Source organism: Caretta caretta, chromosome 21 (genome assembly GCF_965140235.1).
Source record: "Caretta caretta isolate rCarCar2 chromosome 21, rCarCar1.hap1, whole genome shotgun sequence".
Classification (NCBI taxonomy): Eukaryota; Metazoa; Chordata; order Testudines; family Cheloniidae; genus Caretta; species Caretta caretta.
In genome coordinates, this window is record NC_134226.1 from 14,777,524 (window position 1) to 14,802,886 (window position 25,363).

Consider the following 25,363-nt stretch of genomic DNA (forward strand, 5'->3'; position numbering starts at 1 on the left):
GGTGTAGTGTGAATTTTGGTTTAAGTACCTTTTATCACAAAGTCCAGTTTGTCTGGGTGGCAAGATAGACTGGAGAGTCTAAGGGGACTGTCTGTGACTTGATAGTAAGACTGGTATAAGATCCAGGAGTTTACATTTGTCACTGGCTAGGTGAAATCTAATTATAGAACACACCACCAATTTGGGGTATCTGCCTGTTTTCTGACAGTCTGCCCGGAGGCAGGCACTCACAGTTGTGAGCCACTCCAGACAGTGTGACAGGGGCAACTTTCCCAAGCCTGACTCCCTTTGTTCTTTAATGGATATATTCTAATCCAGCAGGCATAGAAATTCAAGGAAAGGCCAAAGTGAGTAGAGGAAGATGGACATCTCTGCCCCTCGGTGCAATCTAAATGGGGGTGGGTGGTTAGCCTCATTAATAACCAAAGCTGCTTGATGTGATTTATACATGACTGTCTGTCAATACAGAAGGGTTTCTTGAAAATCTGTTTTTTAAAATGAGCCAAAACAAATATTGCCACTCTACCCGGTCAAAGGCCTTCTTTGCATCCAGAGATAACAGTAAATAAGGTTTGTATTCTAATTGGGTTGAAAGTACTAGATTTACTACACACTGAACATTATCTACTCCATGATGTCCAACTATAAGCTCCACTCAAACTCTGTGGATAAGTCTTCTCCATGACAATATAGATTGCAGACAATCTACTGGAGTGCTGAAATTGTGTCTAACTAAATTCTTTAGTAGTTCTACAGCTGATTATGCAACTTCTAACAGTGACACTTTGTATTATACATGCCAGAACCCTATTTTCAATGACTTAGAACTATTTTTTCCCCAAAATTCTGCATTTTGAACTCTAGCGGCAAACAATATGAAGTTTGAAGTTTTAAAGTGTAGCCAAATTTGAGTTAACTCCATGCAAACAAACCCACGAAAGACCAAACTCAGGCCTCATCTAACAGATTACAACGTCAATGGAAAGATTTAGGGCCTGCTTCAATGGTGATGAAACAGTGGTTATCTGCTTGGTTTACTAACAGCTGAATGAATTTTCATGTAACTTTACAAAAATCTTTTTGCTGACACCAAGTATAGAAATTTCCAAAACCAAAGAAAAATTTCTGAGTGAGTGAGATGTTTGTAACTGGGCAAAAGTTGCAACTTCATCTGTAGGATTGACAACCACAAAATCTATTACACAGTGAAAAAACTGAAAAAGAGTGGTGGTTCTGTAATCCAAATTAGAATTTGCAATCCTTTGTCTCCTTCTAGCGGCTGGTCCACATGAGACATTTATAAGTCTGCTAATGTGTCCAGCTAATGGATTACATATAAAATTTTCAAAATGGCTAAGTGACTAGGCTCCTAAGTCCTATTTTCAAAAGTGACTTAAGTACTTAGGAGGGTAAGTTTTATTGAAAGTCTCTGGGGCTTAGACTCCTAACTCACTCAGTGATTTTTGAAAATTTTACGCTTCGTCCTTTAGCTCAAGCTGTGAAGTTTCTACCATTGAAGGTCTTGGGTCTGAACCTTATTATCAATCCAAGCAGGGTTAGTGTGATGAAGTGGGACTGTTCTTAATGTTTCCTCTGAATAGTGTGGAGGTGCCTCAGTTTCCCCTAGGCAGTTCTTAAGTATCTAGGTGGTGGGGTAAGGGTGTATGATCATTGCAGAGCCATAGAGGGCAAGTGTGTGCAGGGGTCTGGACACAGAGAATGGCGAACACCCTGTTTCCTGGCAACTGATGGCCTGGCCCTTCCCCCCTGCGAGGTGAGAGCTAAAGGGGTTGGAGAACAAAGGAATCAGGTGACCTCCTGGCCCGGGAAAGGGACAAAGCCCAGAGGAGGAGGGGCTGGAGGGAGTTTCAGTTTGGGGCTGGCTGGAGACATGGAGTGAAGGGCAGACGTGGTTGTCTGGCTCACTGCCCCCCAAAATGGACCCAGCTGAGGGATCCGGTTCTCTGCACCTACAAGCTCAGTTTTAGACCATGTTCCTGTCGTCTAATAAACCTCTGTTTTACTGGCTGGCTGAGAGTCACGTCTGACTGCGAAGTTGGGGTGCAGGACCCTCTGGCATTCCCAGGAGCCCCGCCTGAGCGGACTCGCTGTGGGAAGCGCACGGAGGGGTAGAGGATGCTGAATGCTCCGAGGTCAGACCCAGGAAGGTGGAAGCTGTGTGAGCTTTGTGTCCCGAAGACAGGCTGCTCACAGAAAGGAGACTTCCCCAGAGTCCTGACTGGCTTCATGGGGAGCAGTTCCAGAGCATCACCCAGGGACTCTGTGACAGTTAGTTACAAAAATGTTGCCCTATGCAGGGCTTCAACTCCAGTAGACCCCATATGCTCAGGATGAGCTTCACCAGATGGAGGAAGCGTGTAACTCACCCTAGGAAAGAAACTGCCTTTGTCTCCCTCCAGGGGCTGGTCCACAAATACAGGTTTATGAATCTGATACTGTTTAACAGCTAGTGAATTTATTCCGTTAGCTCAAGCAGTGATGTTTGTGCTTTCAGCAGCGAAGGGCCCAGGTTCAAACCTGTGGTCAGCCTAAGGGGAGTCAGTACAATCTCTTATTAACATTCCTGGGTCACCCTTTATTACATGATGTCATTTAGAATTTAAGGGTGAGATCTTCACTCTTGCTCTGGCCCATTTACACCACGTAAAATTAGCAGAGCAGAGTAAAAGGGCCCTAAAAGCTTGGATGCAGTTGGGGAAGGAACTGCAGAAGACAATAAGTAAGACGGCAAGTGTCCAATATAGGCAACTTTGGCCCCAATGTAAACACAGACCTTTGCAAAGATAAGCTGCATAGAAAAAAGATAGCAGGGGCTATAATAAATGTTATTCAGCCTGAAAGCACAAGGTTGGCTTTCTTTGTGTATAAAACAAACAAAACATCAGACAATATGGTGAATTATTTTGTATTTAAGGCACTCATCACATTGGTAGCTGAGTGCGCTTTGCATAGCTTAAATCCAGTCACTACCATTGCCAAATATGAACAGTCAAACATCACACTCAAGAGAACAGAGAAAGGCTGATCAGTTGGCTATGTGCTCAGGATATCATAACTCTTAATAAGTGGGAAGCCTGCACAGTGGGATGTGTGGCCAAGTTTACATTTAATTATTGTTGGCCTTTTCCCAAGCAGTAGCAGATTTCAGAGTCTTTTAGGTCAGGTTCCCCCGGAGAAGAAATTGGTGATATGGATTTTGTTTATTTACAACCTGTTCCCAAGTCCTGTTCCCTTGAACAAGTGATCACAAACTCTAGAAGGGTAACTGCCTCCTGCAGAAACTTCAGCTAAAACACCACTGCTTTGTGACCAGGAAGCAGATGTCTCGGGTCTCCATTTCTTTTGGAATCTTTGTGCTCAACGCATTGTTCCTTGCTCCTACTTCAGCTTCTGGGCTTTACCTGGGAACCTCCATGTCTAAACCTGCTAACCTAGCACTACATAGCCTCAAAAGGTGAGTGTGGGCTTCAACCCTCCTTCTGTGCAACTGCTTTACAATACAAAGGAACTTCAGAAAGTGTTAAATTGCCCACAAGAGAGTGTTTTAACCCACACAATCCCCTTACTAGCTGCTTGGGTACAATGACTAGATGGTTAATTTTAACTCTTTCTACGGAGAGTTTCATCCTGGGTGCCTATACAGACGCCCCCTGACTTACGCAATCATTCTGTTCTGGAAAGCCTTGCGTAAGTCGGAAACATATACTCATACATTACGCAAAAATTTCCACAACTCAAAAATCCTATTTCTGGTTTATGGAACTTTTTCCGTAAGTGCGTATTTGCATAAGTCGGGTCTTGCGTAACCCAGGGAGCATCTGTACGTTAATGATTTAATGTGTATGAGATCAGCACCTGTTGGCATAACAATACATTGTCTGGTGGTAATGAATTTCAGAGGTATTGAACTGCTACTAAAGGTCCTACCTCTGGCCATCCCAAGTGTCACCTTTAAGACAGTTAGTTACAGTGCTCTTGATAAACATAGGTCAGAGAGGGAAAGGTGCTCTTTTAGATAGTGAGATTTAGGTCCAGGCCATATGGGGCTTGTGAGTAATGACTGACACCTTGTGTAGCGAGGTGACTACCCCACTCCTGCCCTGATGGGGTTAAAGCAGCCCAGGAGAGGGATGTGAATGGGAAAAGCAGGCTGATTGGGAAAGCAGCTCTGTGGCCAGCTTAATCAGCGTCCACCTGGCCCTTATAAGAGGGCTGTGGGCCAAAAGTGAAGACAGACACTCTCTCTAACTTCCTAGAGAGAGAAGGACCTGGCTGCCTGGGAAGCTAAGAAGGGTACCTAGGGTGGAGCCGTGCTGGGGAAAGGCAGAGGGAGCTGAGGAGCTCCAGCCTAGCAAAGCCCCAGGCTGAAGGCCTAGTGAAAGGCCTATGAAAGGGTCCTGGGGCTGCAGAGGGGCAGCCCAGAGATAGGCAGAGGCAGCTGGTCCAACCCCCTTGCCGATGATGAGTGGTTCATAGACTGCAGTCTGCCCCAGGGAGCGGGGGCTAGATGGTGACTGGCAGTGGCCACTGAGGCAAGGTGGGGGTAGAGGGTTGGGGGATCCCCTGGGTGGGAAGAGTCGGATTGTGGGTTACTGCTGGGGCAGAACCCGGATGAGGAGGGCACCGGGGTCCTGGAGGGACATGGGGGCCAGCGGCAGGCAAGACACTGGCTGCAGAGGGCACTCCTGGCTGGAAGGGCTGATTCCCAGGACGACCAACAGGAGGCGCTGCACCAGTGAGTCGTCGCCCCATGACAACTTGACTATAATGAGGCAAGATCCACATCCAAGCCCCCATTTCCACCTGCAGTTGGCAAAGGTTTTCTGGACACTAATGCAATTCGTACGGCTAGGAGCAGTGAGGAGTCTAAACCCCAAGACGGTGGGTGTTGACCACATCTGAGCAGATGGGAGCAGTAACAAATTGCACCAGTGCTTCCTCTCAAAAATACTTTCCCTTGCTAATGAGCAGCACCTCCATCTTCTCCCACATAAGCTTTAGAGAACTGGCTTTCATCCAGGTCCCCTGGCAACTACTGTGTCTGATGAAGAACCATAGAGCTGAATATCATCCGCATGCCATCTCTTCTCCCAGCAGCTTCACGCAGACTTTGTACAGCACAGGTGACAGGACTGATCCCCTTCAGGCCTGTGTAGCTATGGGATTTTATTCATTCCTGCCAGGTCCTGCAGATGTGCCAGCAACATCTTGTCATGAGCATTGTCAAAGGCCACTGGATGATCCAGCATTATCACCAGAAATGTCTGACCTCTCCATGGCTCATTGATTGTCATGATTCATGCCATTTCCATACTAGGTTCATGGGCTCTTTGGGGTGAAGGAACTTGGAGATGCCAGATTGCCGCTGGAGTTGCCCTTCCCACCAGTCCCTCAAGGAGCGTCCCAGAGACACAGGAGGACACCATGCATGATGGTGGATTGTTCTGTGGACTCCACTTTGCATAAGTCAGAAAATTCAACAACAACAACAACAAAAATCTATTTAAAACAAAACTACCAACCTCCTCCCCAAATAAAACCCCCAACAAGACAATGGGCTACTCTACTTCTCTTTGAAATGTCACAAACATAGTGTTTCAATTTAAAGTGACTTTTTGCTTGCATTCAGTTTTAAAAAAATCACTATCCCATATTTTTGCAGGAACTTACTGTGATGGCACATAGTGCTGCTTTAGGAAACTGGGTGGCAGCCCCCGTTTCACAAGGTATTTAGCACACGTCTAACTTTAAGTACCCGGGTAGTCGTATTGAAACCAATGGGACTGCATGCGTGCTTAACATTTCCACTTGCACATTAGTACACATTGCTGAATCAAGCACTGTGAGCCGACAGGTAGGGTTGGCACATGCAACCAAGTGCAGTTTTAGGGCTGGTCTACACAGAGCAGTAATGTAAACGCTGGGGTGGGAGTGGGATTTTTAAAGTGCACTGCATTACGCATTAGTTGGTCCGTGTAGAACGTGCCGGTGCACACTAAATGTTCCGAACTGTGCTTAATTGTAGTACAAGCCATTCATCCAGTACAATCACTAACTATTTACATGATTTCCCCCAACGAAAGTCTGGATCTTCTCTTTGCCATTCTGCAGATCTTGGTAAGTCCTTACAGAATCTATGTCTGTTCTCTATTCCGGGCACGTTTTCCTTTCTTTGGATTTTCTTCAGAGAGTTCATGCTTTAGCCCCATTTCCATTGGATCATCCATGTCATCTAGGGAGGGGGAGAAAAAGGAAAAGCATAAAACCACGGCACAAAAGCAGCTTTGTGGGTAGAGCACTGGACTGGGACTCAAGAGACCTGGGTTTTATTTCCAGCTCTGCCACTGACTTGCAGGGGGACCTTGGGCAAGTCACTTCCCCACACCGCCGCAAATTTCAAGTGGCTAAAGCAGGACACAGCACCACTCAGGCTTGGCCCGTCTGCCCCTCTGTAGATGGAGACAGAGGGACAGCTGGACCAAACCTGAGTGGCGCTGCAACCCTATGTGCCAGGTCACAATGCCACTTAATTTGGGGTCCTAAGGCAAACTGTCATTCCCGCCGGCAGCCTTGAATGGGGGAAATGTTCACTTCAGCTGGGATGGAGAATTTTGGGGGTCAAAGCGGGAAAGACCTGGGATTGTTGGAAGGTCTGCTTCCCCTGCTCTGTGCCTCAATTTCCCCATCTGTAAAATGGGGATAATGATACTGATCTCCTTTGCAAAGTGCTTTGAAATTTATGTAAAGTGCTATATAAGAGCTAGGTATTATTATTATTCCTATGGCTCTATCAGATGTGATGTTCAGTGATGATTGCTCGTAGGTGAAATCACAGCGCTCAGGTACAAACGTCTTTGCAGGCAATATGAATGATCTGGAAGCCAGGAACTCTGCAGTTTCACTGCTGGCTCTGACACTGACAAGCCATTTCTATCTGTGTAATAGGGATAATAATACTTGCCTACATCAGAGGGTTGGTGGGGGGATTAACTGGTGAATGTATAATTCTGACTGTGAGGAGCTTACAGCTAATATACATTCATCTTGGCATGGTAATGCGCAGGAATGGGAATGATTTGTTCCATCTGAACATACAAATGAATAAGTAGATGCTTAGTCTCTAAGGTGCCACAAGTACTCCTTTTCTTTTTTAGAACTATCAATCACTGTATATTTGATTATGGAATATTTACACTGATCACTGGAGGACACTTAGATCTAATGATACTGTTGTAGCTGTATTTCTGGGTGGGATTCCCCTTGTGCAGAGGGGCCAGCACAAGACCTGGTCCCATCACTTATATTGTATTTAAAGGGCTTACATGAGCCTTGAGTGGTGCCTTGGGTGGCACAGTGGATAATAAAACTTTCTGTGAGTCCAGGCTAATCCAGACTAGTTGGGTTTTCATCCATATTCTCCAGAGAAGCAGCAGAATCAAGGAAGCTGTAATTTCAGGCTGTCATTCATAGCCCTTTCTCTCCCTACTTTGTCAGCAATGGAATCAAAGAGACACCTCCTTTCATTGTATTCACTTTGAAACCCACTCTGCCACCCTTAGTTGGAATGAATACTATTCACTGCCACTGAGCTTAACGGGACAAGTCTTCTGAGTAAGTACTACTTAACATGACCAAGGAATGTGGAATTTGGCCCAGGTGAAATAATATGAAAGAAGCCACCTATTTCACACCACTGTATTTAGCCAATGACTTCTAGAGGGTTTTTTTGTTTGTGTGTATGGCAGGAGGGATAGGGGAGAGAGAGGGCTTTTTAAAAGATCTTGTTTCACAGCCTATAAACCAGTTCTCTGTGAAATTTCTCAAATATATTCAGGTACTGACAGAACCTTTCAGATTTCCATTACCATGGGATACATACAATTACCAAAGAAAAAAGAATATGGAGAAACTTCTGTGTGGAATCATCTTCCGAAAAGATGACCCAGGAGAGATACCTTTGATCAAAAACTTTTATTTCCCTGTTCCAATTGTTCATTCACTAGCTATTTATACTTTATCAGCTGTCTTACAGCTTTACACACCTCCATACGCGGAGCAGTCTCAGGTTTATTGTGTAAGATCTCCAACAACATTTGATTCCCTTTGATATACATTTGTTTCTAGAGTCATGTTTTTTTATCAGACCTTAAAAGAAATTGAGCAAATGTTGTTCTTTAAAGGCCCTGATCCTGCACCTGGATCTGCGCAAGCAGACCTCCATGCCCATGTACAGCTCAACTGAAAGGAGTACCCAGAGAAGTTTCCCAGATAATTTTTGTGGTTCAGATTTCTTTATCCAATATATCACATTTGGAGCACAAGCACCACACTTACTTACATCAGGTGCATTTCTCAAAATATTTTAGGTCAGATCCTTAGCAGATGTCAATCAAGGGAGCTCCATTTCAAAGAAGCTATGCAGATTTACATCAGCTGAACATCTTTCACTGAGTCTCATTAGTTAAGCGTGGTACATGCTGATCTATGAACATAAATCCCGTAGTTATAGTATTAAGAAAAAAATTATTAGGAAGAAAAAATTGAGGCTTGAGTTGCAGGAAGGAATTAGACTAATTTGATTGACAATGTTCACCTATTTCTTGAATCTGAATGGTGTGGGGCACAAGGGGCTTCAGAAGATCTCTCAGACATGCCTATACAATGCCTGCTCCGACTCCTTGATTCGTTATATATGGAGTTAATCCATTTTAGCAAAGAAGAGAAAAGATTAATATATTTAGGGTTGTAAGACAGCAATTCCACTCGACTCTGTCAAAGGCTTTTCTGTAACCATCTTTTTCATAACTTTCTCAAAAGTTTTCTCTAGGCTAAAATCTTCACGTGTGGTTAGCTCAAAGGTGATTTACCACATTGGATCAGATCAATGCTATATATACAGTCCTGTATCCCACCTGCAGTCATACTGGATCAATTCAATGGAACATCTAATCTAGTACAATGTCTGACAGGTTTCTGGGGGATGCCCAATATTTGTGGGGCACAGAGCTCAGCTCTGGAGGGGGCACACCAGAAGGCAAATGGCAGATCTTCAGTCCTCCTCACTTGTTGAGGTTGCATAAACGGTTGCCGAGCCCCCTCTAGCCATTAGCTTGGAATAACCTACTCAGAGGCACTGATATACACAAAAAGCTGATCAGCTGAGTAAGAGGAGGCCATTTTTGAAGTGAATTTTCAGACCAGAGCCACAATTTAAGATACCTAAGATAAAACTGTCTTTCTGATGGCTCAGCTGGAATATCTCTGAGCTAAGAGAAATTCTTTTACCTCTTGGCTTCAAATTGACAAATTCAGACTTCCTAATTTACCATTCAGCAAGATGGGACACATTTCTACTTTGGTAAAATCTCACTTTGTATTAAGGGAAGAGTAGGCCTATGGCACAAATTATATGCCAAACATAAATTTAAACAAGGAAATTTATAGATTTCCACAGAAATACAAAATTAATTCCCTAGTAAACCTGGCATGGGAGGGAAAAGTTTAATCTACCTAGAATAAATATGATATCTTAATGATCTGAAACAAAAACACTGAACAGAGTTTTATAACTGTACAGTCTTCATGTTCAGCATCTTTCAATAAAGGCTCCTTAGTTTCACTGCAGCCCCTTGAAACACATGACTTTAAAAGCAGTTGTACTTAGCAATTCTATTAGGTTTAACACTAACAACTAACAATAAGACCTTGACATCAATATGACACACACTCAGGAATAGGCACGGGTTCTAGAAAGAGCCCAGTAAGTTATGATTTCAAACAAACTCAGGCTGATATTTGACAGAAGCATTTCATTCTGACATCATCTAGCATTTTTCACAAGATTACAATAAATTTATGCAAGAAATGTAAAATGTGAGCCCTGTATCTTTTTCATTCTATATCCATGTCTATATCGATCTATATCATCCAAAATCCATGACCTTTGGGAAGGAATCTGCTCAGTCATACTCCAGATGTTTCAGTCCACAATTTTTTATGAACGCAAGGTCTCTTTAGAGTGTAATAAGCCAAGGAGTCTAACTAAATCCCATATTAAAAGTACACCATGCTCCTTTGTTCTTCCCAAAACAAAATGGATACTTAATATACCACCTCTGAAAATCTGGATGGTTCTGATTAACCCTTGTGAACACTCAGTTTCTGCGAGCTAACCATTTCGTTTTTACATTCCTCAGCAAACGTAACCCTTTCAATGCCTGTGCACATACAGAACTTTCTTCAGTTTCCATTCACTCCCACAAAGTTGTAATCCTTTCAATGACAGCATAAATGAACCCATTCCCCCCTATCCCCCCATTTCTTTGGGCACAATTTTTTTGTGCATTTGTGTGACTGTGTATATGTGCAATGGATAGAGAAGAAATGAGAACTCCACATTCCTCATTGTTAAAAGACATTTTATACAGAGGTGATCATTTGGTCCACTGGTGACCAGATTTGTAGATCAGTATTTACAGTAGGTAATTGGTGGTATGTAATCTATATTGGATGTACAGATGACGTATACTGACTGGTGAGATTGTAGTTCGGTGTAAGGGGCATATGGGTGGATACATACAGGATTATTTTATGTGTATCACCTGTGTGACAGATATAGCAATTTCCTATATCTTTGGGAGATCTTACTATATTAAGTTTATGTATCATTGTGGGCTAGGGATTGTATGTGATTCCATGGGGGATGGTATGCACAGCCTGGACAGGAATTCAGAACAGTGGGAGGTGATTAGGAAAATTCACTCAGGTTGTAAAACCTCTAGAGACGTACCACCTGATCAAGAAGCTGCACATACTGGCTCAAACTGGATTTTCTAGAGACCAGCAGACAAAGAAAGGACTTTTGGATAAATAGCCTGAGTTTAAACTGACTCAGGGGCTGTTTTCTGACCTAGCAAATGGACAGGACCATCTTTTCCAAAGGAGGCCCCAATTCTTCTGGGGAAGGGTTGGAAGGACTTGACCTACTCATGAAGGTTCTTGTTCTGAGCCAAGATGGTTACTAACTTGTGACTGCAGAAAACCCCTTGGTGGGGTTTGAAGGACTGATCACCTGCCAGAGCCCTTGTTGGTGTGATCTCTGGTAAGCTGTTAGAATGGGTGTGACTTCTTTTACTGTTTTTAATGTGTTTTCTCTATAATGCTTTAGCAGAAAGAGCTGTGCTGTAAGTTAACTGTGGATAATTACACTGTTTATAGTCTCTGAGGAGAGAAGTAAAGCAGGCCTGCTTAGGCAGTCTGACTTTGCTGGGGAATTCACAGTGTAGGCTGGGAGCTGTGCAGCCTGGAAATACCCAGGTCAGAAGGAGAGCGGCACGTGTCTCCGCCCAAGAGAGGTATTGGCTGGGGATCCAGAAGCCTAAGAGTGGGTGACCTGGCTGGACCACAGAGTGGGAATACAGGTGCGTTTGCCCCAAACTATGACAATCTATAATTCATTGTGTCCTTCTGAGCAGGTGTGGAAGGGCATTAAGTGCACCTTGCTGAATCGAGTACTGAAAGCACAAAGGTAGGTTTAGAGTACACGGCCAGGTGCAGATTTATAAACCCATTTGCAAATCTCTCTGAAATGTCTTACAAATCGAGAGATGAAGTAAAATCCATAATATTACTATATGCATATTATAATGTTCACATTATTAAAAACAACTGGTACACATCTAGCATTTCAAAGAAAGAGTAACTTATTATAATAATAATTATTAAAACTCTTTCTTAAGATGAGTTAACACCAGCTGGGATTGAACAATACCACTGTGGCTAAGAGCGCGTTTTATTATCAGTAGAGCCCTGCAAATCTGCATATATCCGCCTTATATCTGCAGATATCTGCATCTGCGGATGTGGTTGTATTGTTTACCCTCTTTGCGGATTGTGCATCGGATGCAGATCCAAATTTTTGTATCCGTGCAGGGCTCTAACAGTGAGATAGGGTGCTGGTGCCGATATGGATATATATAAAATGTGGAGTGCAGATCATGGTCTGATACAAGCTAATTGTTGCAACTGCAGATCCACTTTTTTGTATCTGTGCAGAGCTCTAATGATCAGTTATCTGCACAATTCCAATCACACTGAAAGAGCACACTTTAATTCACAGCCACGGCTAGTACTTGTATGGCAATTACACTGAATGTGCAGTCTCTTAGCTTATCTTACCTCTTGTGAGCTGTGCTGTTCCATACTGTTCTTCTCTGACCTGTTTCATGAGCTGCAGATTACGGTCACTGGCTTCCTTGTGGTTTACCATAGGGAGTGGGTAATCTTGACCTGACAGAAAATATCGGCAGCCATTTCTACAAATGTGATTTATTTAAACACTATCTTTTCAAAAGGATTTGCACCAGAAATTAAAGTATTCAGGCCTTTTTATTTTTTACTCTTCAACTGAATACCAAATAGTAAGCCCGGGAAAGCTGGGAATTAAATTCCCCCCTGTACCGAGGGTGTATGCACCACTTCAGTCTGCGTTTTCTGCTAGTCTCTGCATGAGGGTGAGATAATAAGATAACCAGAAATAAGAAGACCTTAGTGGGACCCAAGAGCTTCTGATGCCAAGTGGCAAGGGGGGTTACAGAAATATCCTGATTCTCAGTATGTACATTCTAGTTCACCAATGAATGTTGTGTGAGGTCTTAAATGAAAGCTGGGGTAAAGATGAGGATACTACATAAGGATACTCTATCAGGAGTCTATATATATATATACTGAAAATATGTTTTAAAGTCTGTATTAAGGCAGAGTTGACAAACAGGTCTTCTGACAGACAAGGGATGTTTATTCACTGGTTTCTCTGTTGAAATGTACGTGAAGTATTGTCTCACTCACAATGGGTCTCCCACCACCTGTTTAAGCTGAATGCAGATGAAGGATTGTAAGAATTTCAGAAAGGAACTAACAGGTCGAGAAACACAGCAGAGGATTATCTAGAGATACATATCAAGGCTTCACTGGACTTTATCTGGGAAACAAAAAAGACACCTCATTATCCTACATCTAGGAAGTAAATGGGCAGAATGTTTGCATTAGTGAAAATGGGATCACAACTAACTTCCACTGAAATGCTGCCCCCATGATGTTAGTTTTTTGGGTGGGAGGTAAACATTTTTAGACAGGTTAGCCTGGTAAGTTTAGTCTCTAGAAAGCATGTGATGATTTTGTTTTATACATAACTTTTTGTTTCCATTATCCTTACTCACTATGTCTTGAATCTTGAGTCTTTGGTAATACATGTATCCTTGTTTTCACTATCAGTGTATCTCAGTGCTGTGATATTGAGCCAGGTGCTGATCCTGCATTGAATCACACAAGCTGGCTTGTGCACTGTCCCCTTGGGGACAGCAGACCTGGTGATTCTCTGAGTGTTCTGTGGATAAGGGGCAAGACTCTATAGGGGATCGTGTCAAAGGGGCCTGAAGACTGGGAGGCACCTGTTGTTAACCTGCAAGGCAAAGTCAGGGCTGGCATTGCCCAGAAGAGCGTGGTTAGCTGGCGAACAGGCTGGTGATGTCAGGGAGCTGACACCCAGTTAAGCTGGAACACATGAGTTATGAGGAGAGGCTGAGGGAACTGGATTGTTTAGTCTGCAGAAGAGAAGAATGAGGGGGGATTTGATAGCTGCTTTCAACTACCTGAGAGGTAGTTCCAGAGAGGATGGTTCTAGACTATTCTCAGTGGTGGAAGAGGACAGGACAAGGAGTAATGGTCTCAAGTTGCAGTGGGGGAGGTTTAGGTTGGATATTAGGAAAAACTTTTTCACTAGGAGGGTGGTGAAACACTGGAATGCGTTGCCTAGGGAGGTGGTGGAATCTCCTTCCTTAGAAGTTTTTAAGGTCAGGCTTGACAAAGCCCTGGCTGGGATGATTTAATTGGGGATGGGTCCTGCTTTTGAGCAGGGGGTTGGACTAGATGACCTCCTGAGGTCCCTTCCAACCCTGATATTCTATGATTAAGTCTCCTTTATGCTGGAGGCAGAGGTGTAACAAGGTGACTCATAGTCCTGTGCACCACAAGAACCGTCACACCTAGATCTTAGTTCCCCCCGTGTCTCTGACACATCGGAAAGTCCAGTTCCTGCACTGACTATGGTTGCTTGCTAGTTGTGGTACTTCCTCCCAGGTGATGCCAGCACATTCAATATCCTCCGTCACTGTCTTCTGCAAGCTCTTTCTTGGCTTACTTTGCTTTTTTCTCCTGTGGGTACCTAATTCAATGCTTGCTTAGTACGCCTCCCGTCTTCCATATGGTGTAGATGTCCTAACCACCTGAACCTTCTTTCTTTGAGGGTATTTTCTAATATGTCCTGTTCTGTCCACACCTTTGCTCTTATATTTGTTATTTTGTCTTTCTATGAAATGTGTAATATCATGCTCAGCCATCTGTAATCGGCAGCCCCCAATCTCTTTTTGTTAGCCACTGTCATTGTCCAATTCTCTACTCCATACAGCAGCACGCTTAGTACAACTGCATGGTATAATCTAATCTTTACTTTGGCATAGAAACCTCTGTTTGACCAGATGTTCATTCTTCCAGAAGTGGTGTTTGCTTTTCCTAGGCTCATATGAATATCTGTATCACAGCCACCTTCAAATGTCATCACACTCCCCAGATAGCAGAACTCTTCTACCTGTTCAATTTATTTTCCATCCACCTACAGCCTTGCATCTGTTGTCCAGCTTACTTCCTTCATAATCTTGGTTTTCTCCGCATCTACTTTCAATCCAACTTTTGCTGCTTCCTGTTCTAACTCTGATGTAAGGGCAAGCATTCTGGTCCACGTCATGCTTAGTAAAGCAATGTCATCGGCAAAGTCAAGGTTGTGTCACTCATCTCTGCTAACCATCTTACACCATCCATAATGCCTTTTGTTGCCTGTTTCATCACCCAGTCTATTGCGAATGGAGTAGTGATAACACACGCTTGTCTAACTCCTGTCACAATACTGAACCACTCACCCAGGGCTATATCCAATCTTACCATGAATTGACTTCATATAAACTCCTTATTATGTGGATCAGCTTTGTCTGGTATCCCATAGCTTCTAGCAATATTCCACAGGGTCTGTCTGTGGTCACCATTGAATGCTCTTGTTAAGTCAGTAAAGTTGATCAAGATGGCCTTTTGCCAAGCAGTAGCTTTTTTGATGCTCTATCAAAGACTGAGTATCACTTCACAGAATGATCTCCCTGGATGGAAACCAGCCAAGAAGTTGAGTTAATTAGAATAGTTATTTTAAAATATATTTTGAATTTTTAGCCTGGCAAAACCTGCCTAATGGAAACAGTATTGGTATTTGGGCACCTTTTGGGCAGAGAGCATCTTTTTCTTCTGTTTTTGTACAGCGCCTAGCACACTGGCAGAGTTGCAGCCACTACTTGAATATTGTGTCCAGTTCTGGGGTCCATGCTGCAAGAAGGATGTTGATAAATTGGAGAAGAGTCAACAAAGAGCCATGAGAGCCATGAGAGAGATTAAAGGATTACTGACTGAGCTTCTGGAGTCTAGGTATTTAGCTTAACAACAAGAAGAGTATGGGTTGACTTGATTTCAGTCTATAGGTACTTACACAGGGAACAAATATTTAATAATGGACTCCTCAGTCTAGCGGAGAAAGGTCTAACACAATCCGATGGCTGGAAGTTGAAGCTAGACAAATTCAGACTGGAAATAAGGCGTACATTTTAACAGGGAGAGTAATTAACAATTGGAACAAGGGTTGTGGTGGATTCTCCGTCGTTCACAATTTAAAATCAAGATTGGATATTTCTTTGAAAGATCGGCTCTAGGGATTATTTGGGGGGCAGGTCTCTGGCCTGTGCTATGCCGGGGGTCAGACTAGATGATCCCAATGGTCCCTTCTGGCCTTGGAATCTATGAATTGGGGTCCTGATCAATAATTGGGTCTCTAGGTACTACCTCAGTGCAATTACTACTAATTCTCTTACACTCTTTGAAATCCCAGCCAAGATATCGTGCTGCTATTAGGCGCATATATAGAGAGGGACAAATTACAGCTGCTCCAGTGCATGTCTGCTAGGGGTGGGAGAGAGGGTGCAGATAAACCCTTCCCTCTTGCAGCAGGTCCATGTCGGAGGTGTTGGTACTTTAGGCTGCAGACAACTAGGCCACTGGTGCTGCTGGTTGTGCTAGTGGCCCTGGAAGAACTACGTCTGGGCAGGATGTTACTGGGATTAAGGTAGCAGCCGTGATCTCTCCATAGGTCTCATGCTGTATTGAATGGCCCCTCTGCTGGAGGAGCAACCAAGAAAGGCCCTTGAGGCAGAAGTGAGATTTGGAAGCTTGATCCTCTGAGTTTCTTTGTTCTCAGCATCAGTTTTAGCATTCTTTGGCCCGGTGGCTTGCTTAGGAAAGCTCCGAGTGTAGCGCCTGGCATTATAGCCACGTCTATCAATAGGAGAGGGGACACTTAAAATCAGAGAGAGAGAGAGTGGACAAGTAACAGCTGTTCCTTGTTGAAATTTGACATAGCTGAACTGTTCAGTGATAGAAATCAGTTATGCTTTTGTCTGTGGCTTTCTTACTCAAGCACTCAGAGAGGATGCTGCTGGATAACCACAGCAGGCTTGCTTGTCATGTATCTATCTTAGGTACTTATATGGCCCCTGTTTCTATAGTATCTCAGTGCTTCACACTCTGTAACGTATGAATCTGCACAACACCCCTGTGAAGCAGGGAATTCTGTTTTCCCCATTGTTCAGATACAGAACGCACAGAAAGGCTAAATGAGTTCCCTAAGGTCACAGAGGAAACCTGTAGAAGAGCAGGGATTTAAACCCAGGTCTCCCATGTCATAGGCACCTGCCCTAACCACGGGCTACCCTTCCTCTCCCCGGTTCATGCCTCAAATACAGAGACACAGCAAAATCCTGGCTCCATTGAATAGGAGTTTTGCCATTGACTTTCCGGTTTGCAGCCACAATCTCAGCAAGTTTTCACTGTGCAAAAACCATTACAAATCCCCACAACCCTCCAGCCCCATCCCTCTTTATCCCAGTGTGAAGACACCACAGGGTGATGTATAGCGGCATATTGAGAGGCAGGATGGCTTAGTGGTTAGGGTGTTAGCCTGGGACTTGGGAGCAGTAGATTCAGTGCCCAGCTCCACCACAGACCTCCTGGGTGAGCCTGAGTCCTTTGTTTCTCTGGGCCTCAACTCCCCATCTGTAATACAGGGATGACAACACAACTGTACCTCACAGCAGCAGAGGAGGATACGTTGAACACTGCGAGGCATTCAGATACTATAGCAATGGGGACCATGTGAGTACATCTGACAGACAACAGCCTGAAGGACTGCATTAGGTTTGGCACATGAGACAATATTAAGGCACAGCAGACCCTGAAGGCATATTGCAGTCTGTAATAACGAGTCATCTTTATCTGAGAGTTGAAACAATCGAAAATGTTAGGCTAATCCATTTCAGAATGTAAGGGCCAAATCCTTGCTGAAAATGTTACGTTTTCATCTCTAGCAAATACTTATTTCACACAACCTGTATCAGTAGCAAAATCCTTAACACGGCCTCAGAATTACCTATAATACATCCTGCCTGCTTCTGTGCCTCTTCGGGTGCTGTCAAAGGCTCATAGATGTACTTGGAAGGAAAATTCATTAGCACGGGGAGGTATTTTCTACAAAAAAAAATATACACACACACACAATATATATATATATATATAAATTCTGTAGGCAAATACTTGAGTATTTCAGTGCAGGGCACACAAGAGTGCTAAGCAACCATGTTGATATTTCGGCATGTCTCTCTCAACTGTATGAGTTTGGAACAGATCTAAATGAATCAGACAGCAGGAGGTGGCAAGGGAAAAAGGAGAATGCATGCTTAGACACAAATATCTAGTTAGCGCCTGATCCTGTTCTTACTGAAGTCTATTGTAAAATTGCCAATTACTTAAACATGAACCTGCTCAATATCTTTATCAGCAATGATGGGAAACTAATGATCTACAGGTTTCAGAGGAACAGCCGTGTTAGTCTGTATTCGCAAAAAGAAAAGGAGTACTTGTGGCACCTTAGAGACTAACCAATTTATTTGAGCATGAGCTTTCGTGAGCCACAGCTCACTTCATCAGATGTGTTCATCAGATGTGTTCATCTGATGAAGTGAGCTGTGGCTCACGAAAGCTCATGCTCAAATAAATTGGTTAGTCTCTAAGGTGCCACAAGTACTCCTTTTCTTTTAATGATCTACAGTGTTTTTCATCAGTAACTCTCAAAATGTATTACAAAGATGGTCAGGAGTGGGATCCCCATTTTACAGATGGGGAAACTGAGGCACAGAGCAGGGAAAGTGACTTGCCCAAGGTCACCCAGCGGGTCAGTGGCACAGGCAGGAATAGAACCCAGCTTTCCTGAGTCCCAGTATAGGCTTCTGCTAAAACGCACAAGGACAGGACCAGAAAGCGTGGTAGGGATTGATACACTATTGCACTAGAGAAGAAGGATGGCCCAGTGGTGAGGGCACTGGCCTGGGACTTGGGAGACACACGCTCAATATTCTGTTCTGCCACAGGCTTCCTGTGTGACCTTGGGCAAGTCCCTTAGTCACTCCGTGCCCCATCTGTAAAACATGGATAATAGCTCTGCCTACCCCACTGGACTACAGGATAATGACAGTTAAGACTGCAAGGTACTCAGATACTACAGTAGCAGGGGCCAAATAAGTACCTAGAATAATAAAAAAAAAAAAAAAAAGGGTTGTTACATTGTGTGTCTTCTTACCGGATATATTGCCCTTCTGGATCTGTGCGTTTGCCAAAGCGGACCGGGCAGAAAATGCGTGTGTACTGATGGAAGAAAGCGCTGGCTGACAGCCACATCCAGTTTCCTGCATTGATGCTGTAGTCTGCATCTAATAGCATCTCTTCAAACACCTGTATTTCATGAGAAATTAAAGAGAGAGAAAACAACACATCTTGGGGGCAGGGAACACTTATGTGGCAAGGAAGTAAAGAATGCAGGTCTGTGAAATAAAGGGCAAAGGCTGGTAAAAAGACACTGGAATAGGGTGCTATCCCTTTAAGAGCAGGGGAGGCTGGGAACTATCGGGATATATTACTAGAAGGAAGTCAGCTTGGGCAGGCTATGGTGAAGGAAAGACCTGCAGGCACCTCGGGGATCTAGGAGCTGGTTAGGAGGCATCAGTAGAGACTATGCTCATTTGTGTATATGTATTTGTTTTTCTCTCTTGTGGCTAGTAAGCTGGAATTAGGCTTTTTATACCTGGAGTCAGGATTCAGGAGACCTGGATTCTATTCCTGGATTTGCTACGGGTCTGCTGCGCGACGCTCAGCCCGTCACTTCTCTTTGTGCTTCTATTTCCCCTCCCAATCTTGGTCTGGTTTATTTAGATTATTAGCTCTGCAGGGCAGGAACTGCCTCTTATGATGCATGTATCTGTACAACGTCCAGCACAACAGAGCCCATATCTCAACTGGGGCTTCTGAGCACTATTGTATTAAAAATAATATAATACTTCTAATGTAACCTTACCACAGGTGCACAGTATAATAAAACATTGCCATGGGTGCAGGGGACTGGACTAGAGGACCTTTTGAGGTCCCTTCCAGTCCTACAATTCTATGATTGCTCGACAATTCAAATCCTCCAGAAGATTTGCATTTCACAGGGGCTTCTTCAAAGCACCTTTAGGAACAGGCCAATGAACAATGAAAGAAAAGATTGCGAACCTTCATGCCCTCTTCCCAGCTGATCCAGAGGTCTCCTCGAGTCAGGAAGCAGGCAACAGCATGTCGAGCAAGGTGGTGAATCCAACCTTCCTGATGAAGCTGAGTCATGATAGCATCAATCCATGGAAACCCTGTCTGAGCCTAAAACACACACAGAAGATTTCAGTCCTTCTGCTCAATACACACAGTACTCCATTCCTTCCTTCACCCCCGGAATTGCTTCTTCTCTCTTGCCCTTTCTTTAAACACATAGGCCAGTCACTTTGTCAGAGGATCAGACATTAGGGGCCCAAACTGAAACCCTTGTTCACACTGAAGAGTGACTTTGCCACTGAGGTATGGGATATTCTGGCACAATGGGCTAGGGAGCAAGAATGAGAATGATTTTAGAACAGTGGTTCTCAACCTATTTTGTATTACCTGGGACACAGGTTGAGAACCACAGCGCACCCCTCCGACCCCTCTCCTATACCCAGCGCCTCCCACCCTCCAGTAGAGTGGGGCCAGGAGTGGAGCCCTGGGTGGGGGGCCGGGCAGCAGGGACCTGGGCCCTGCTGTGCGGGGCTGGGCAGCAGCCCCAACCCTGGATCCCGCCGCGTGGGGCCACGTGGCAGGACAGCCAGGTGGCAGCCCAGACCCCGGCCCTATGGGGCCAGCCGGTAGCCCTGACGCTGACCCCAGATCCCTGCGGAGCTGGGCGGCAGCCCCAGACCCTGGACATCCGCTGTGTGGGGCTGGGTGGAAACCCCGGACCCCCGACACACAGGACTGGCTGCCAACCCGCAATCCCACTGCGCCGGGCCAGGCAGCCCGGACCCTGCCGTGCCGGGCAGCCGGGAACCCGGACCCCACTGTGCAGCTCGGCAGCCTTTAATTGGGCCGTGGGTTTAGAACTGCTGCTTTAAAGCCTAGTGGTTAGGGCACTCACCTAGGATGTGGGAAACGCAAGTTCATGTACCTACTCCAATGACTATTTATATACACAAACTGGAACAGCATCAGCAGGCGAGATTGCGAGACCAGTGGCTTGGGCACTCACTTGCGTTGTAGAAGACCCATGCTCAAATCCCTTCTCCACATCAGGGAGAGGGGGGAATTGAACCGGGGTCTCTCACATCCCAGAAGTTATAGGGAGCAGGCCTCCTCCTCCCCAAAAAGTTTTTTGGGCCCAAACTGTTCAGCAAATTTGTTTTGAGTCAACCAAAAACTGCATGTTTCAGCAAATAAACTATTTGTCCAAATTTTTTTCCCCCAGCTCTGTGATTCTCCCCTGGCTAGCAACTTGCATCATCATAGACACCTATGCTAAACAGGTGTCAAGCATTACCAAATCGGAATGACAGAACTTTGTAGAGACAACATAGGATGCAAGGTTGTGAAGGTTAAACCTGTAGCAGTAGGTCATCAGGGCCATAAGAATATGCAAATGATAAAAATATTGATGATGGTTATATGGACACACTGCACTGAGGGGCCTGGAGCAGGCTCTTTGTTTGTGTATGAGAGCTAGGTATTAATAATTATCACTGTGTACCTCTTATACAGGTTAGGCTCCCTGGGTTTTATTTGGTTGGTTGGAAAACTCTCCAAAGAGACAGCAGGAAATAAAAAATACCCAGGGGCCATGACAGGTGAAATATTACTGCAAGATCCTGGGGCAGGAATGCCAACAGAGTCCTTCATTCCCATCTCCTTTAGAGGCAGATATTGAAGACACTGTTAGATCTCCTCCTCCTTCAACCCTTCTGAATTTTCTCATTGGGGTATTACAGATCGTCAGGAGAACAAGCGGGAATAGGACTCAGAGTGCCCTGGCTTACAGCCCTGTGCTCAAGTGTCTAGAAGGTGGATGGGCTATATTAAATTCTCTGGTCAATATAAATCTTGATGAAGTCAATCTCTTTCTAAGTATTTAACTCTCTATCGTACTTTGGGATACATTTTATAGAGCATCTTTCATGCAAAAGGCTTGATTTTATTTAAAATGCTATTCACAGTCCTATGGCATACAGTGTGGTGAACTAGAAACAACCAACAAGAGAAATGAATGTATCGGTTCTCCTCAAATGGGAATTCAGCCCTTTACCGTTCTCCACTTGTAGAGTCTCTCTGCATCCTGGTACCAGTTGATCTGAAGGCAGATGGGGTTCCCCGCCATTCTGGTAAAGTTTGGTGTTGCTGATGCCACAGTATAGAAGAATTCTCGCCATAGAAGCTGTCCTTGAAGTGATACAGGTGGCAGAGAGTGGTTCTTTGACTGCAACAAAGACACAGTGCCAGAGCCTCGACCTGTGGAAGTCATCGTAATTCCCTTGACTGCAGCTGAGCTGCAAGAGGTTAACTAGCACATGAGTTGGCCCAGACAGCACAGCTGAAAAAGTCGGCGAGTTTTATAGCCTTTCCCTGTTGAATCCAAGGAGCCAAGGTCTGAAACAAAGTTTGCAGCACCGAAACAGAGTGAGCTGGAAACCCCTAAAACTCAACATTTCCTGGCCAGCTGGGATAATTTTCTGCAACACCCTGACCTTCTAGGATAGATTCATACCAGGATTTCTTCCCAAAGCAAAAATAAAACCCCTACGATTCCTTAAAGCAGACACGCACGGACTGGTCTCTAGTTGCTCGGATTCACGCACTGAAGAAGAGTAGCCGTTTTTAAACAGTTCATGAAGAACCCCTGGTTTATGTTAATGAAACAGTGAAGTCTCATTCCCACAAATGGACCCCTGCGCCCATGCAGACTGTGACACAGTCTCCATGTAGGGTGGCATTTTCCAGGCTTGTTCTCAATGGTAATTTCTTCTCAAAGAAATTGTGCAAATTCTGTACATCTGTTTTTGAGTTATGCACTGATGGAAACCGACATGTTTGCATACACAAGATTTAAGATTTGCAAAGGAGGACAAACTTGATGTTGTTTAGCTTGACCTGCAGCCAAAACACACATAGGTCTTGTCGACAGAGAACCTCTGGGACGTCACTCTGGGACGACACCTTTAGCTCAATTTTAGCTGGTTGAGCTACACCCTAGGCTTCTCCTCCTCCCACCAACTCAATCTCTTTAAAGCCTGTACTAAAGGACAATTGCTTTGTCTTGGCTACAGTTTTAGCAAGTGTTCGTTAGATGGAGTTTGGTAACACGCGATACCATCACACCTTGAAATCCTAGTCAGGGCAAGGCTTTAATCTGTTTAAGGATAATATTTCAAACAATATCGAAAGCCACTTTGCACTGTTAATACGACTGTTGCTGAGGAGGAGACTAGTCTGCTCTAGGAAACTGTTACATAACCATTGCGTTGGCTTGATTTGCACACAGCATTTTCTTACCTGAGCATAAATGTTTGATAATCTATAAAAAAACCTCCGAACTGACAAACAGCCCAAGCTGAAATAGGGACTCAGTCCAGTAGTACTTGGAAGCAGAGAATTTGGAATTGTTCTTGGTTTAGTAAAATTTGCTATCCAGCCCTAAAAACAAAAACAAACAAACAAACCAATTTTAGGTAGAACACCACAATTTATGTCCTGTTAATGAAACAGAAAAGAGCTGTGGGCAGGTGGCTTCCCCACTATACTCCAAACACAGGTCACACAAGTTGTGCCCCTTCCTGGAGTTGGGCATTATACGTGAAAAGAACTCAAATCAAAATGAAATACAAAATGTAACCCAAGTCTTTTCCTTAGACTTGGATGACCCGGGGTTCCTCCTTGAGGAGAGCTCAGCCCACACTCTAAATCTCCCATGGAAAGCCACTCCCACTTTTCTTATGGCTAGTAGGGAAATTTCCCCACTGCAATAGTGAATCAGCAAAAGCCACTTTCCAGCAGTATCATCACCTGCCTAGAGGATGAGGCGTTAAAGCCTGTTACAAGAACCCATTTGATACCTATAAGACAAGCCTATCTAACCAAACATTGCACTAGAAGGTGACATGTGAGGTCTCTACTGAGAGCCTGTAGCCCACTGGTCATCAGAATCATTTCAAAATGAATGTATTGATAACTGTTTGCAGTTTTGTTGTAGCCATGCTGGTCCCAGGATATTAGAGAGACACGGTGGTTGAGGGAATATCTTTTATTGGACACAAGCTTTCAGGCTCCACAGAGCTCTTCTTCAGATCTAGAAAGGCAATCTGAGTGTCACAGCTAACTGCAAGGCGGGACATATTGTTAAGCATAAGGACTTAACACAAGTTACAAGAGCCTATTCAAGATATAGTGGGAAATTAACATCTCTGCAGGCATAGGACAAAGGAGGGCTAGTGGGTTACAGAGTGTTGTTACGAGACATAAAACCAGTATCTCTACCGAGTCCATGATTTTTAGTGTCTAGCACAGTTAGGAATTTAAGCTCCCAGGCTCATCTTTATGAGTTAAGGCAAGTCACCAGAAGGTGATAAACATGCTTCTGTTAGGCAGGAGGAAAGAGACCCTCATCTTCTCTGGGAGGTCATGTGTGTATTGTATACGTTCTGCTACACAATGGAGGCCCATCTACAGTCTGAGCTGAATGCTAATCAAGAGACTGTAAAGTCAACAAGAAAGGAGCACATAGGAAGAAACAACTGGGGGGGTGGGAAGGGGAGGGAATCCTGTTTATAAATAAAGACAATGGATTGTTGGGGGTTTAGAGACATGCTTCCCCCTTCCGCCAAGAAGATGAACTCTCAGTGTGTTCTGTCCTATGAAAGGAAGGTCACAGCCAACCTGGCTGGAAAACGACAAAGGGACTTTGAGTGAGCTAAACTTTGTTGGACAGGAAAGCATCTTGTTAATTTAAGTCTAGGCTCTAGGATACGTGTTATGATCGTATTTTACATGTAACCATTTGTTTCCAATACTTTTACTTGCTACTTCTCAAATCTCTATTTTGGGTTAAATATAGTTTTGCTTGTTCTCACTGTAAACCTGTCTAAGGGCTGTGTGCTAAGGGGAGCTGTGATCTGAGGCATTTTTGGTAAACAGGAGGGTACTGTTCCTTTGGGAGCAGTGAATCTGTGAATACAGTGCGTGTTCAGTGGAAAGGGGGCTGAACCCTCCAGGGAGATGCTCAGAGGGCTCGGGGGTTGGAGTGTGCCTGTCGCTAACCTATAGAGTATAGAGAGACAGCGGGGCTTGCATAGGCCTAGAGAGGAGTGCTTGTGCTGGCTAGTGGAGTTGGAGAGCTGACCCCTGGCAGGCATAGACAAGATGTCCTAATGCTAAGGAGAGGTGGTAGCAAGGTGCCTCACAACCCGGGGTACCCCCGGGAAGCGTCATACTTGTGGCTATGGAACTGGCTGCGGACTGTGCTCTAGACTCTAAACTTCCATTTATATATGACCTGGCCCTTAAAGTTGCAAAGCAAACCTTCAAAATATGAACTGAAAACAAACTAAGGCAGAGATGTCTTCCAGGAACAGTGGGATAAGTGGAATAATTCCACAGTCTAGGGTAATTGCTCTAAGCGAGGGGTGAACGATGCCATTTGTTAATTGGGTGTTAACTCTGAAACCTAATTTTGATCACTAATGACATTATCAACTATTTTGCTGATGATTTATTTTGAGCAAAAATGGCCAGCTAATGAGCTTTTCCTACCATCCTAAAGAGC

The 25,363-nt window shown here is 44.3% G+C and overlaps 1 protein-coding gene across 2 annotated transcripts in view; it reads right to left on the bottom strand.

Moving 5' to 3' along the window:
• Positions 1-2,912: 2,912 nt before the first annotated feature.
• The window catches only part of LOC125625125 (cryptochrome-1-like), a 39,136-nt gene continuing 16,685 nt past the window's right edge, over positions 2,913-25,363 (bottom strand). For both annotated transcript variants that reach the window (XM_075121892.1, XM_048826792.2), the window contains exons 5-11: positions 23,098-23,238; positions 21,854-22,024; positions 19,768-19,908; positions 18,800-18,951; positions 17,594-17,691; positions 12,199-12,309; positions 2,913-6,253 (exon numbers count right to left, since the gene is read on the bottom strand). In XM_075121892.1, coding sequence (XP_074977993.1) covers positions 6,156-6,253; positions 12,199-12,309; positions 17,594-17,691; positions 18,800-18,951; positions 19,768-19,908; positions 21,854-22,024; positions 23,098-23,238 — 912 coding nt within the window. In that variant the 3' untranslated portion in view covers positions 2,913-6,155. The remainder of the gene's footprint in view (positions 6,254-12,198; positions 12,310-17,593; positions 17,692-18,799; positions 18,952-19,767; positions 19,909-21,853; positions 22,025-23,097; positions 23,239-25,363) is intronic.